The sequence below is a fragment of the Coenobita brevimanus genome, chromosome 50, assembly GCF_032717465.1.
Source record: "Coenobita brevimanus isolate Jiangsu-jjx chromosome 50, ASM3271746v2, whole genome shotgun sequence".
NCBI lineage: Eukaryota > Metazoa > Arthropoda > Malacostraca > Decapoda > Coenobitidae > Coenobita > Coenobita brevimanus.
In genome coordinates this window covers 43,840,876-43,854,586 of record NC_137003.1, presented here as the reverse complement: position 1 = coordinate 43,854,586, position 13,711 = coordinate 43,840,876, and the positions used below count along the sequence as shown (strand labels likewise).

Sequence of the window (13,711 nt, the reverse complement as noted above, 5' to 3'; positions counted from 1 at the left end):
GGTAAATGAGTATTATTAATTTTAGTTTCTTCCTGTCTTATTTCACATTCGGCTGCTTTCTTCAGTATTCTCTCTCTCTCTCTCTCTCTCTCTCTCTCTCTCTCTCTCTCTTTATTCACCTTTACAAATCACATATCTGCATTTGTTTCACTCCTTTATTATAGAGAAGTCATCCTTCACTTTCACTCTCCATTTGCCAACCACCCTTCTCTCTCTCTCTCTCTCTCTCTCTCTCTCTCTCTCTCTCTCTCTCTCGTTTTCTCTTCTATTATCCACTCTTTGTTCATTTTTACCTACGGCGATAGCCAGCAGGTTAATGAGTGGTCACCGTTCTTCTTCTTCTTCATCTTCTTCTTCACTTTTTTCTGCTTCTGGAGGTTTTGTTATAATAAGGCCTTGGAGACATAAAAGTGGTACCATAATTATACGGTAATTTGACATGAAAAATCCAAATCTGCCTAAGGTGGCGCCGTCTAGTGACAACTTTAGTAAAAGTGCTGAGTTTAAGCCTACCGAGACAGCAAACTGTCTGAAACAAGAGCCTCGCCGCAGGTCCCAGAGCAATCCTACTCTTGTTCACTAAATTTCCCTAACCCGACTCCGTTTCTCTTTTACCTTCATTGTCTTTTCTCTCTTTCCGTGACCTAATCTCTTTTCCTTTCTTTTCTTCCTTTTCTATTTTCATTTTACTTGGGAATATTTTTTTACATTCTCAGTGTCGGAATATCAGGAGTATTTCATCACAATTAACGACAAACGATTTTATTCAGCTGAGAATGAGACAATAATCTGAGTGTTCGTGTTATTATCGTCCAGCTTCCTTCTTCTAAACTTATTTTTTAAATTTTATTTCCCTTTCATCTTTTTCTTCTTTAGTTCCTTCTTACACTTTCAATCCACACATTAATAGTCTCTTCTTTTTTTTCTCTCATATATGTACTCCTAAACTCCTTCATTCTCATTTTTCTGTTTCCGTTTTTCATTCCCTCCTTTGCAGAACCCGTGCACTCCCTTTCAACTTTTCTATGATATTCCTTTTGAGATTTCTTTTTTCCCTTCTTGCTTCCTTCTTCCCTTCCTCAGTTCTTATTTCTAAACCAGTCTTGTTCTGCGCCCTTCTTAGTCCTCTCAGCCTGTCCTTTTTCTTATCTCTCCACCTTCCTTCACATTATTTTTTCTTCCCTCACTCAGAATCATACCTCTGCTTTACTTCCTATCTCCCTCCCTTACTTCCCGTCCATTTTCCTCCCCTAATTTGTATATTTTCCTTCTCTCTCACTGATTCGATATCCTCTCATTTCCTTTATTTTCCAACCCTACTTATTTTTTATCATCTTTCTCTCTCTTTACTTCGACTCTCAACCTCTCTACTTTCTTTCCGTATTTAGTTTTTGTCCATCTTTCTCTCACTCTGCCTCGATGCTCACCCCTCCATTTTTCTCCTCTACTAGTTATTTATTTATTTATTTTTTTACCATCTTTCCCTCCCTTTACCTCGACTTTCAACCCCTCTACTGTTCTCTTCTAGATGTTTTTTTCTTCTCTCCCTGCCGTTACCTCGACACTCAACCCTTCTACTTTTCTCACCTATTTTGTTTTCTCCCTCCCCCTCCCAGTATTACCTCGATACACTCCCACTCTCCCTCTCCTTCATCATGACAACCTTTGACAAGCGGCCCTGTAATGGCTCGATTTCTTCACTATTAAACCACGTGTCCACTCCTATATGCATGCAGCTTAGCAAGTCTACATATGTACGGTACTTTTTCCCTTCACATGCTAAAAAAACCACGTATATAAATCCTCGTCTCTTGGAAGTTAATTAGAAAAAGTATATACATCGTGTCCTCGTTGCATGTCAGGAATGTGTTGCAGTATATTGCAACTTCTTCAGTGCTGTAAAATCGGGAAATGAGCAAGTAATCTTTATAGGCATTGATGGATCTTTAATAAGCACTCCTTTTGTAATCTGCAGCTGCCTTAGTTGCAAGAAAAGTACACACAAAAAGGAGACATACAGTGCAATGAAGACTTACTGTACTTTGACATCGCCATGTCCCAAAAGCCATAATTAAAAGACACCTTCGTCGAAGTCAGTATCAACGCTAAGACAAGCCAGCCCAGCACCCAGTTAAAACACCAAAAGAACACGACTCAGGCCAATAATTACATGGGAAAATGGGCCTTGGGGGTGATAAACGCATGGCTGAGATTAACAGGAAGACTCAGGCAGCTGCAGATATCACAAGGGAACACTAATTTATGGGGTACATTCAGACCATCCTTGAAAGTCCGAGGGAACGATTTCTTTTTCTGAAAGTGAATCGTCATCCCATCGTAAAGCTTTTTCCCAAGAGATTCCATACAGCTATTAATCCAGAAGTAGATTTCAGTGTATACCAATCCATGAGCATTAAAAAAAAAAAAAAGAGTGAATCCTCGAATTTACGAACTGAGTTACGTTACATGTGCAAAACAATCGTGAAGGTATGAATGAGGAAGAGATTCGACTGTCTCCTATTGCTGAAAGTAAATGGGGGCGTGTGGCAACCCCCCCTTTAGAGAAGATGGGCGGGACGGTAGTATATAAACGAAGTGGTCCAGGGAACATCATCCAGTTCTGCTTGGAATTTTCAGCTATCGACACCACCAGTATGGTAAGGTCCTATGGTGAGGTTGGGAAAAAACCTAATTTGATATTAGAAGTTCGGTTTTCCCTTCTATTACCACCACTGAAGAAAATTTGGCTCCTGTTACTCTAAGTCAGCGTTTTCAAAATTTTACATATATCTTACCATGCCAGTTGCAAAATTCATTAACACCTCCAGCCATCATAAATACTGGGAATAAAAGGTACAAACTGCAAGACAGGTAGACTATGAACTAATATATTTCAAGAGCACATTTGCAAAATAAGCACGAAACATTTAGATCGGTTTGTAATAAAATACTTAAAAAAAATACGTGTACACCGACTTTAATTCAAATAAAGGATGTTACCATGCTGTCTGTAGGAAAAATTTCACACACACACACACACACACACACACACACACACACACACACACACACACACGTAGGAACTCTCTCTGTTTGCTACCATTTAACTCCTCTACTTCGATGGCATATATATTTGCTGTCTCTCTGGCTAACATCCCATGGCAATATTCAGATTAGTACAAGGATGAAGAAAATCTGTTTATAACTTCACCAGCTCGAAAACTCTCCCCTAAGCTGAGTAAAATCGTCTGGAGATAGCGAGAATAAAGCGAAATTCCCCTCCTACTGAAAACTCCCTCAGTCAGACGATTATTTTTTTATTTCGTATACTCTTGCTATCTCCAGACGATTTTACTCAGCGTATGATGAATAGTATTTACGGGAAGACCCAAACATCCTTCATTAACACTTTCATAATTAAAGGTTTTCTCTAAGCTGAATAAAATCGTCTCAAGGTGGCAATAACATGAAATTCAATAAGCCTGAGTTATGAGGTAGGAACGGGTCTCCTTGGCAACTAGTACAATCGACCTTCTATACACTTGGCCACCAACTGAGCTAAAAGAGGTTAGGGATCTTTGTCAGGTTAGAACAAACGCACTACACTTAGCTCACAATCTCTTTCTCATCGACACTCACCCCTCCATTCCATAGCCCTCCTTTTCACTAGCTTTCACTCTTGCAAATATCATGCAGAGTCCCCATCCACCGCGTCTCCTTTCTCTCCTTTCTCCCTCCCTTCCCTCCCTCCTCTTCCACCGGCGCTGCCACCGGCCACACCTTCCCCCCCTCCCCCCGACCCCAACTTTCAACTCGACACAATCTCTCGTTAACTCGGCAGATTCACGCTCGCTTCCTCCTTTTGTCCGTCCGTCTGTTTGCCTGTTTGTTATGGAGTGTGAACCTCGAACAGTTGGAGAAGCTTTGTGTGTTTTATCTTTCATCGTGTGTATGTGCTTATATGAAAATGTGTGAGTATGTTTATCTTAATCCGTGTGTATATGTTCAGATTCCGCAGCACGCCCGTGTGTGTGTGTGTGTGTGTGTGTGTGTGTGTGTGTGTGTGTGTGTGTGTGTGTGTGTGTGTGTGTGTGTGTTTATCTTTAGCCGTGTGTTTGTGTGCAGTGGTGAAATGTGGTCATTGTCTTGCGCATTTTCTTTCCCGATGAGAGTGTATTCTGCACGTGCGCAAGCGTGTTTGTGACGTTTCTTCTATATGCAACAGTACAGGGAGCCTGAAACAATAATCTTGTTAAAGGGAATGCACACAGTTTCATACAAGACTATACATTTCAGTGACTGGACAAAAGGGCGACCACATGTTTCACCCTTTGAAGTCCTTAAGCCGTACATCTGCTGAATAAATGACGACGGAAGAAAGAGGGAAAGTGTGGACTGACAAACTTATGTGACACGTTTAGCCATATGGGTGACTGCATCTACTTACCTCTCTGACTTTCCCTGATTGGCCAGCAGACAAATAGACAGTGGCAGCCGCATGTTTGAGTGGCAAGGCGTGTGTGGGAGGCGTGACACTAGGCGATTTCACGCTTGCGCACTTCCCTTGCATCGTGATGTCACACTTTCGCGCGTGTGGCGAACTGAAAGTGGCGATGACAGTGGCGTGGTCGCCACGCTCACTAGCCTCTGGGGAAACAGACAGTTTTTCATCTATAGACAGTTTCCTTTCACACACACACACACACACACACACACACACACACACACACACACACACACACACACACACACACACACACACAAACTCACATACACACACAAACACAAAGACACACACACAAACTCACACACACACACACACACACACACACACACACACACACACACACACACACACACACACACATCCCTACTTGCACTGAACCATAGGCTTCCTTTTATAAATAGACTTGTCACACTTCATAATCAGGCAGCCAAATCTCCATATATTCGCGGCTTTCTTTCACATTCAGACAAGTGTCCCTACACATAATCACAGTCTTCACACAGTACGTATATAGGAATCATAAACACTCATTATGGTAAATTCCACTGAGCAGTTACTACGCGGCTGTGCAGTTTTACAGTACTTGACTTCTATTAAATTAAAACAGTAATGGTTTCTCTCGTAGGTGTCAGATAAATGGGAAATGTACGCTGTTTCTCAGGAGTTCTGTTTGAAAAGGTGCTCTGACAATTCCCGTGCACACTCTTGTATAAAAGTCATATTGATTGTCATTCTGTCATTCTGATCGCGGAGAATACAGCAACAACAAAGCATCGTTATGTAAATACCTGTATGACTTACCCCTTACAAATACTAGGAAAGATAGGGTACAATACAGTATTCCATTCACCTCATCCTATCAACTTTCCATGGCTGTGTGTTTATGCTCTATGGTGGTCCTTCTCACCTTTTCCTTCCGGCTTCGGCTAGTGGAGGGAAATTTCTCTCTCTGGTTTCTTATCTTCGACTCATGGAAAAGATACCGTTGTTAAGGTCTTCTCTGTGTCAAATACCCTACAGAGAGAGCATTACATCAGTTGATGCTTCCTGTAATTTAGTACTCCCTTATACTCTCTCTCTCTCTCTCTCTCTCTCTCTCTCTCTCTCTCTCTCTTTCTCTCTCTCTCTTTCTCTCTCTCTCTCTCTCTCTCTCTCTCTCTCTCTCTCTCACCGTGTCTCCCGCACAGCGGCTGGCGGTGGTGGTGGCGGTAGTGGTGCTGGTGGCGGCTTCCTCCCACGCCCACGTCAGCTCCTTCTCATCGTCCGGCCATGGAGGCGGAGGTGGAAGCGGAGGAGGTGGAGGCGGATACGGAGGTGGAGGAGTGAGTGGAGGAGGAGGAGTGAGTGGAGGTGGAGGCTCCGGAGGTGGTGGCGGTGGATATGGTGGCGGTGGAGGCAGCGGAGGTGGTGGACACGGTGGAGGTTCCGGAGGCGGAGGTGGAGGTGGAGGATACGGCGGTGGAGGCAGCGGAGGAGGAGGTGGAGGATACAGCGGTGGAGGCAGCGGAGGTGGAGGTGGAGGATACGGCGGTGGAGGCAGCGGAGGTGGAGGTGGAGGATACGGCGGTGGAGGCAGCGGAGGTGGGGGTGGAGGATACGGCGGTGGAGGCAGCGGAGGCGGAGGAGGAGGATACGGTGGGGGTGGAGGTTCTGGCGGTGGTGGAAGCGGAGGTGGTGGATATAGCGGAGGCAGTGGCAGCGGAGGTGGAAGTAGTGGATACGGCGGAGGTGGAAGTTCAGGAAGCGGAGGCGGTGGATACGGTGGCGGTGGAGGTTCCGGGGGAGGTGACGGTGGATACGGCGGTGGTGGAGGAAGTGGAGGTGGAGGTGGGGGATACGGTGGAGGTGGAGGAAGCGGTGGGGGAGGCGGTGGGTATGGTGGCAGTGGAGGCTCAGGAGGTGGAGGCGGTGGATACGGCGGAGGTGGAGGCAGTGGAGGTGGAGGTGGTGGATATGGCGGTGGCGGAGGTGGTGGAGGAAGTGGACACAAGTCAACAGCGTCTGTGAGCTTCAACCTGGGTCGTAAGCAAGGTGGAGGTGGAGGAAGTGGAGGTGGATATGGAGGTGGAGGGTCTGGTGGAGGTGGAGGAAGTGGAGGTGGATATGGAGGTGGAGGGTCTGGTGGAGGTGGAGTTGGATACGGAGGTGGATCTGAAGGTTTAGGATCAGGTGGAGGTGGATACGGAGGTGGAGGGTCTGGTGGAGGTGGAGGTGGATACGGAGGTGGAGGGTCTGGTGGAGGTGGAGGTGGATACGGAGGAGGTGGATCAGGTGGAGGTGGTGGTTCAGGTGGATATGGAAGCGGATCTGGAGGTGGTGGATCAGGTGGAGGTGGCTACGGAGGTGGAGGAGGAGGGTCAGGTGGAGGTGGAGGTGGATACGGAGGTGGATCTGGAGGTGGATCAGGTGGTGGTGCATACGGTGGAGGAGGAGGAGGAGGTTCAGGTGGAGGCAGTGGTGGTGGATACGGAGGTGGAGGAGGAGGATCAGGTGGAGGTGGATATGGAGGTGGATCCAGTGGAGGTGGAGGAGATGGATACGGAGGTGGATCCAGTGGAGGTGGAGGAGGTGGATACGGAGGTGGTGGAGGTGGATCAGGTGGAGGTGGATATGGAGGTGGATCCAGTGGAGGTGGAGGAGGTGGATACGGAGGTGGTGGAGGTGGATCCAGTGGAGGTGGAGAAGGTGGATACGGAGGTGGTGGAGGTGGATCAGGTGGAGGTGGATACGGAGGTGGGTCAGGTGGAGGTGGGTCAGGTGGAGGTGGGTCAGGTGGAGGTGGATACGGAGGTGGTGGAAGTGGATCAGGCGGAGGTGGTGGATATGGAGGCGGTGGAGGTGGATCAGGTGGTGGCGGATACGGAGGTGGTGGAGATGGATCAGGAGGTAATGGTGGTTACGGAGGTGGTGGAGGTGGATCCGGAGGTGGTGGTGGCTACGGAGGTGGATCTAGTGGAGGCGGTGGTGGAGGATACGGCGGTGGCGGAAGTTCAGGTGGAGGTGGAGGTGGTGGATACGGAGGTGGATCAGGTGGAGGAGGTGGAGGTGGATATGGCAAATAATCCACCCAGAAGGAAAAACAATCATACTTCCCTACCCCGTCCACATCCATTCACTTTTAGTTCCTCAGGAGTGTACATAGATTTTTTTTTCCTTTTTATCCACAAGCCTATGTATTGTTTTTGGCCGTTGAAGAAAATGCAGCATATCAACTATTCATTAACTTTTTAGACTAATAGTTCACCTCTAATGGTTATAATACTCATGCTTGAATCTGCTTTGGATGCTCATCTTAACTCAAGAATTATATATGTATGAATGTTTGCCTTTTTTGAAGTGAAGTTTTGTAAGGCATACTGCGAAACTGTTACTACGACATCTGTTAAGTGTAAAATGATCTGTTTTGTAAATAAGCGAGTATTTATTATAAACAGAATGTCACAAGATTATTTTGTGTCCTTTATCCTCGTGTATGACTGAGTTGATGCTTAAATACGAGTACATAATAATAAAGCTGTTGTGTGGAGGAATATCTAACAACTTGGACTTTTGATCATTTGGTGTGTCGGCGTTAAACCCAAGATTCTATGGTGTTGAGGGCTGGACTGATAACCCTCTACATAAAGTTTATTTGATCAACCAGTAGCTAAACTTTTGGCAGCAGTGGGATTGTGGTACCACTCTCTCTCTCTCAAAAAAGAGTAGGAAGTCCAGAGATGAGTTTGGGTATTGCAACTGAGGCACTATAATTCTTGCTGACTTACGGGAAGTGCAGATAAACACGTGACCTACATATTTATCTGTTTTATAAGATAATGTGTGGATGACCGTTTTTCGACAAAGCAATCCTTCTTAACATGATTATCTATATTAGAAAATTAAAATCGTGTACAGAGCTTGCAAGAGGACTGCATGGAGGTGTAGTAGTATTGATATTATGAGTGGGTGTGAAAAAATGGGATAACAAGAGGATCAGAATTATAGAGTAAGAAAAGATTAATTAAATTTGTTGAGATATGTATGATTCGCTTAGATAGGAAGGATAGAGAAATATGGCTATTAGTGAACAAAGTGGAGTAAGGAAGTTTATCAAGCAAAGAACAGACGACTGTGTACTTGGATGGTATGATAAAAAAAGAGAAACGATATGGCAAAGTTGATGAAAAGTGTATTCGTTAATAGTTTTATAGCTAAGAGAATGGGTAAGATGTCTTGATATGTTAAATAGTTATGTGAAAGAAGTGAAGCATGGACATGACTTTGTATGAGAGAGAGAGAGAGAGAGAGAGAGAGAGAGAGAGAGAGAGAGAGAGAGAGAGAGAGAGAGAGAGAGAGAGAGAGAGAGTAATGGTAAATGACAGAATTACATCTTACACTGACGACTTCCCAGGATACCACTGTTTCGACAGCGTGAGGGAAAATGTCATCAGGTTCAAAGATCAGACTACTTAGACCTTTGCAGATTGTTGGACAGAACTGCCATCCTGTGTCAAAATGTAACCCCATTATCAACAAATGCCCCCGAGCACTGGCCAGAGAAAAGCATTACAAGGAAACGAAGTTGTTCACATATTTTAAGTGTCTTCTCTAAACAGTCAAACATGTAGCATGGATATTATTTTCATCAAAGGGTTTGCAAAGAGAAAATGTTGTTAATCGACTGGGTCAAGAATTCAGGATTATCTAACTTTAATGAAAAAAAAAAAAAATGTGTAGGGCCTTGGATTCTTCAATGTGGATGAAATATGTAGAATGTAAAATGTATTCATAACATGGATGAACATTGTCTCTTTCCCTCACTCTTAACAACATCAAGGATTGAAAAATCTTGGTATTTCTGATGAAACTCTTAATGCTATGTCACTCTGCTCAGTAATGACGTTTCTGTGTGTAAGGCGTCAGAAATTCTCTCCATTAACCAGTTCACTGGGATAAGATCTTTATCATCTTTTTGTAGCTAAAGCTGAGAAAACTACCTTCTTTTCAAGAGGTTTCTAAATGACTAGGCTAATGCAGGGTAAATTAGATAAGATCCGTAATTTTACAAAGGATATGTATAAAGATTGCAGTAGATATATAAGATATTTATTTTCATTTATATTTATATCTTTTTTAACATAGGTAGAATTTCAATGGTAAGGCAGTGAGGGATGAGGAAGGAAGAGAATAATATGCATGATGTTGACGTATTGCACTGTAGTCGCTGTAATCTACTGCTCCAGGTGGCCTGGGATGCAACCACCTCACCTGACTCTAACCAGCTCTCAAGGCTCTTGACTGCTTTACTTGCCGTAGCCTCCATAGCCTCCAGAACCACCACCAGAAGAGCCACCATAGCCTCCAGAACCACTACCAGAAGAGCCACCATAGCCTCCTGAACCTCCACCAGAGGAACCTCCATAGCCTCCAGAACCTCCATTAGAGGAGCCATCATAGCCTCCAGAACCTCCATTAGAGGAGCCACCATAGCCTCCAGAACCTCCACCAGAGGAACCTCCATAGCGTACAGAGCCTCCATTAGAGAAGCCACCATAGCCTCCAGAAAGACTACCAGAAGAGCCACCATAGCCTCCTGAGCCTCAACCAGAGGAGCCACCATAGCCTCCTGAGCCTCCACCAGAGAAACCTCCATAGCCTCCTGAGCCTCCACCAGAGGAGCCACCATAGACTCCTGAGCTTCCACCAGAGGAGCCACCGTAGCCTCCAGAACCTCCAGAAGAGCCTCCACCAAAACCTCTACTTGCTGATCTTTTTCTATGGTGGATTGCTCTGTGGTCAGGGAAGGCCAGGCACACGGCCATTACCACCGCCACCACCACCAGCATCGTCATCAGCCTCTGCAGGGAGGAATAGGCCAGGGAGTGAGTGGGCCTCAACATAGCAAGAAAATATAGTCAGCACAGAAAATATGACCTAACTCTTTATGACACACGACGCTAATTAACTGAAAAAAAAATTATGCAAATATTAACCCCAGCAATACATAGTATTATATCACGTTCGAAAAAAATAATTTTTACAAAATTATCATAGACCCAACAATATCCACTAAAGATTTGATCACAGTATGTAGGTAGCAAGCCATCAAACTGTTCAACATCTTACCATTATGAGCAGCGTCATGAATTGGTGGGTGATGAGAGCGAACCTCAAGTGCAGAGTGAGTGAGGACTCCTGGAGCCTTGGTTTAAATACACAGCTAGGCGCTCCGGTGGCCTCTTCGGCGCACGATTGCCTAGAGGAAGTCGGTGGGGGTTCAGTGCTGTTGCCAAGGTTTCTGTGACGGTTCCGTATACTTGTTGGCAAAGTAAATCTAGTTCAGAATTTTAGAACAACACAACGACTGCTGCAGTATTTTAGAGGCCGACCTGCATGGATTGTTGTAAAGGTCGATTTCCCTTACAATAAGTTAGATCATTAATCTCATCTCGTCGTCGATGTGGATGGGAAGCTCAGTAGTATTTTCTTAAAAAAAAAATGCAGTAACACCGTTTTTTGTAAATGTATTTATACAAAATTGTTTCTGTGTCCAAGGATATGTGTTGTGTATGAGAGTGGCAGGTATCTGCTTTCTTGTGATTGGAGACATTTTATTTAAGCCCTCACAAGACCGACAATGTCTGTCTTACAATAATTGTCTTGATTCGTCGTTCACATGTGTGTGCGACATGTTCTGAAAGTAAACGCACATAAGAGTAAAACAACGGTTGTCTATGTACTGTAGCTGGGTAGCGAAATAAATACTGAGTACAAAGCGGTTCATAGAAAGTAGAGGTAACAGGAGGCCCATTGGCTCATAACCCAAGTTGTTTCCTTTATTTTAATTGATTATCGACAGAATGGTCTGTATTGTATCTCACAGACTTTTATGAAGCACACTCTTTTACGTCGTTCGTTACTCTGTAAGTTGTAGCCAAGTATTTTAAAGGTTTGAAGGATGAGTAAATGGATGAATGGGCAGTTATACTGGACATTATGCTGGCAGCTGTCCATTTTTGTGTTTTCTAATCCCTTATCGGGAACTCTCCTTCTTGTGTTAATGAGGGGTTTTTGGATTTGGATGATGGTGATGAAGACGACGATGACGAGGTCGAGAACGAGGAAGAGGACGAGGACTTCGACGACGACGACAATGACGTCGATGACGACGAAAAAGATGACAATTAGTAAGAATAACTTGTTTTAAGCTAATTGGACATGACCTGAACTGACCTGACGCAGCAGGGAAGGGGTGAAACTAGCATGACTGGATCTAATTACGTGCAAAAGACAAGTAGCCTACAGGTGTTTTAACCACTTCGCTGCGAGCACGTTAATTATTTTTTGTTTGAGCTATCCCCAGACGATGTTGTTCAGCTTAGGATGGACGCTTCGGAATGTAGGGGTCAGATAAAACCTTCATCATCCCATTTGCTAACCTGTTATTCTTCCAAACGTGAGGAGAATCGTCGGGAATCAGGAAGACTAAAATATAACGCGCCACAGGATATAAAGGATTAATGAACCGGAATACACCAAGTTATACAGAAGTGTGATGTGGAGGGAACTCTAATGCTTAAATTTACTATATTGTACTTCAGTTGATCTGATTTTGGAGGATTTGTTTTAACTGGCAGACACAGACCATTTTCATGCCTTAATTAATAAATTGTAGTTGCGTGACATTCAATGAGCCTTGTTAACAGAGAGAAAAATGTGTCGCCTTGTTCACTAGTCAAAAAGACCCTCCGCTCTGACTACACTTGGTCAAAAATTGAACTGAAAGGGGTTAGGGATCTTCGCCGACCGAGAACAAACGCACTGTACACTTGAACCTGACCTGGACTGGCCTTATTTTAACCAAGAGGACCCAAATGATCCACACTGCCATGTTTGGCTCAATGCCTCCAGCCAGGTGACGTAATTTTTCCTTTTGTTCTTGCTAATTTCATAGGATTTTATGCAATTTATGGGAGACTTCTCGTTGCAGTTTGGGTTAATGGAGTTAGTTTCTAATCACCTTACTGCACGTCTTCTCTCCTAAAATAAAGAATACTGCCCGGTTCTAGCAAGAATAAAATGGAAAACTCGACATTGTACTAAAGTGATCATAGAAATGAACTGACCTATTTGACACGAAGAGGCCTCAGTGAAGTTCAATGGAGCTAATTATACCTAAGTGAACCTGATCTTGCTGACTAAACCTGAAAGCCTGAACGAATCTAAAGCTTCACAGATTAACATGATATAATTTAACTAGACCTTGAGTAGCCTGAAGGAACCTATGCTGATTTCGGGGCGGCCAGTTTAATCGGAATGGATGCGATAGGCTTGGTTAAACCGCGATTGATCTGATCTGACGGTAAGGGATTGAGAACTAGACAAGAGGACTTAGAGAGTGCTTACCTCCGCCAAGGAAGCACAATCCACTTTTCAAGCTTTCCATGACCTTGATCTTTGACGACTTTCTCATCTAGTGTATTAATCTGTTCTTTTGATAGCCCACAGCCATCATTCTAATCTTGGTGCAGTTCCATCCAATAGTTTTTTTTTTAATGTTGTAAAAGACAGACAAACAAACAGATACATACACATAGACAAACAAAGATAAACTACAGACAGACAGAGACAGACATCAGACAAACAAACATACAGAAACAGGCAAACAGAGACAAAGGAACAGAGAGATAACAGACAGACAGACAGACACACCAACAGAAACAGACAGACAGACAGTCAGAGACAAACAGGCAGACAGACAAAGAGAGACAAACAAACCAACAGACAGAAACAAACAGACCAACAGACAGACAGAGACAATCAGACAAACCAAGCTGAAAACTTAATCACCTTGGTGGAGGCAGTAACTGGGACGCAGCAGGCGTGAAGCTCCTGAATGGTCTTGGGTCGACCTGAAGAGCTCTGAGGCCATTATATCAACCGAATGGACTTTCATGGACCTGACTGGACCAGTGTGGATGTGAATAAATCTAAACTGTAGCGTAAACCGGGCTGTGAAGGTACCTCTGCAACTGTGATTGTGGTGGGTAATTAGCAGGTTAGTAAGATATGTATTTGTTGATGCTAATTTAAGAAGTATCTATTTATAAGTCATGTATAGTCGTCCACAAAATTCATGTCCTCGATCCCAACTTGCACCCCGATCCCCGAACACCTGTTTCTTATAATCCTCTGGTCCTTACTGACCCAGAGCCATACTTCTGC

The 13,711-nt window shown here is 44.2% G+C and overlaps 2 protein-coding genes across 2 annotated transcripts in view; one reads left to right on the top strand and one right to left on the bottom strand.

Annotated features, from left to right (window-relative positions):
* The window catches only part of LOC145399757 (uncharacterized), an 18,369-nt gene extending 13,869 nt beyond the window's left edge, over positions 1 to 4,500 (bottom strand). The window contains exon 1 of the mRNA XM_080272305.1: positions 4,448 to 4,500. Within this exon, the coding sequence (XP_080128431.1) occupies positions 4,448 to 4,500 (53 nt within the window). The remainder of the gene's footprint in view (positions 1 to 4,447) is intronic.
* A 74-nt stretch (positions 4,501 to 4,574) lies between these two features.
* LOC145399756 (uncharacterized) lies at positions 4,575 to 8,959 on the top strand. Its single transcript, XM_080272304.1, has 8 exons — positions 4,575 to 4,662; positions 5,720 to 5,821; positions 5,930 to 6,154; positions 6,329 to 6,634; positions 6,671 to 6,712; positions 6,953 to 7,162; positions 7,256 to 7,501; positions 8,898 to 8,959. Exons 1-8 carry the CDS (start codon positions 4,575 to 4,577, stop codon positions 8,957 to 8,959), a joined length of 1,281 nt encoding a protein of 426 aa, XP_080128430.1.
* Positions 8,960 to 13,711: the final 4,752 nt, after the last annotated feature.

What these genes read in the sequence shown, in the direction of transcription:
- LOC145399756 (XM_080272304.1), top strand. Translation starts at nt 4,575, where the DNA reads ATGTCACACTTTCGCGCGTGTGGCGAACTGAAAGTGGCGATGACAGTG. An exon ending in AGCCTCTGGGGAAACAGACA is followed by an intron (nt 4,663 to 5,719) that starts GTTTTTCATCTA and finishes TGGTGGCGGTAG; the next exon opens with TGGTGCTGGTGGCGGCTTCC. An exon ending in AGGTGGAGGGTCTGGTGGAG is followed by an intron (nt 6,635 to 6,670) that starts GTGGAGTTGGAT and finishes CTGAAGGTTTAG; the next exon opens with GATCAGGTGGAGGTGGATAC.